At 78.8% G+C, this 240-nt stretch overlaps 1 protein-coding gene across 2 annotated transcripts in view; it reads left to right on the top strand.

The window, feature by feature from the left end:
* The first annotated feature begins 48 nt into the window (after positions 1–48).
* CMTM7 (CKLF-like MARVEL transmembrane domain containing 7) overlaps positions 49–240 on the top strand; it is a 27,674-nt gene continuing 27,482 nt past the window's right edge. For both annotated transcript variants that reach the window (XM_010562414.1, XM_010562413.1), the window contains exon 1: positions 49–216. In XM_010562414.1, the coding sequence (XP_010560716.1) occupies positions 49–216 (168 nt within the window). The remainder of the gene's footprint in view (positions 217–240) is intronic.

The raw sequence follows: 240 nt of genomic DNA, 5'->3' as shown, positions 1-240 counted from the left end.
CCCCCTGTCCCGGGCCGGGCGGCGGCGAGGGGAGCGCGGGAGGGAGCCATGTCTCACGGGGCGCGGGTGATCCGCACCGGGGTGAGCAGCGGGGGGCCCGCGGCCCCACCGGCCGCCGCCGCCTCCTCCTCCTCCTCCTCAGCGGGCGCGGACGCGGAGCTCATGGACGGCGCCTATTTCCGCTCCTGCGCCGGCATGCTGAAGGTGGCCCAGATGGTAAGGGGCGGGCGGGGCGGGGGG

This window comes from Haliaeetus leucocephalus, unplaced genomic scaffold (assembly GCF_000737465.1).
Source record: "Haliaeetus leucocephalus isolate CR32 unplaced genomic scaffold, Haliaeetus_leucocephalus-4.0 Scaffold159, whole genome shotgun sequence".
In the NCBI taxonomy this organism is placed as follows: Eukaryota; Metazoa; Chordata; class Aves; order Accipitriformes; family Accipitridae; genus Haliaeetus; species Haliaeetus leucocephalus.
This window is presented reverse-complemented; position numbering and strand designations above follow the sequence as displayed.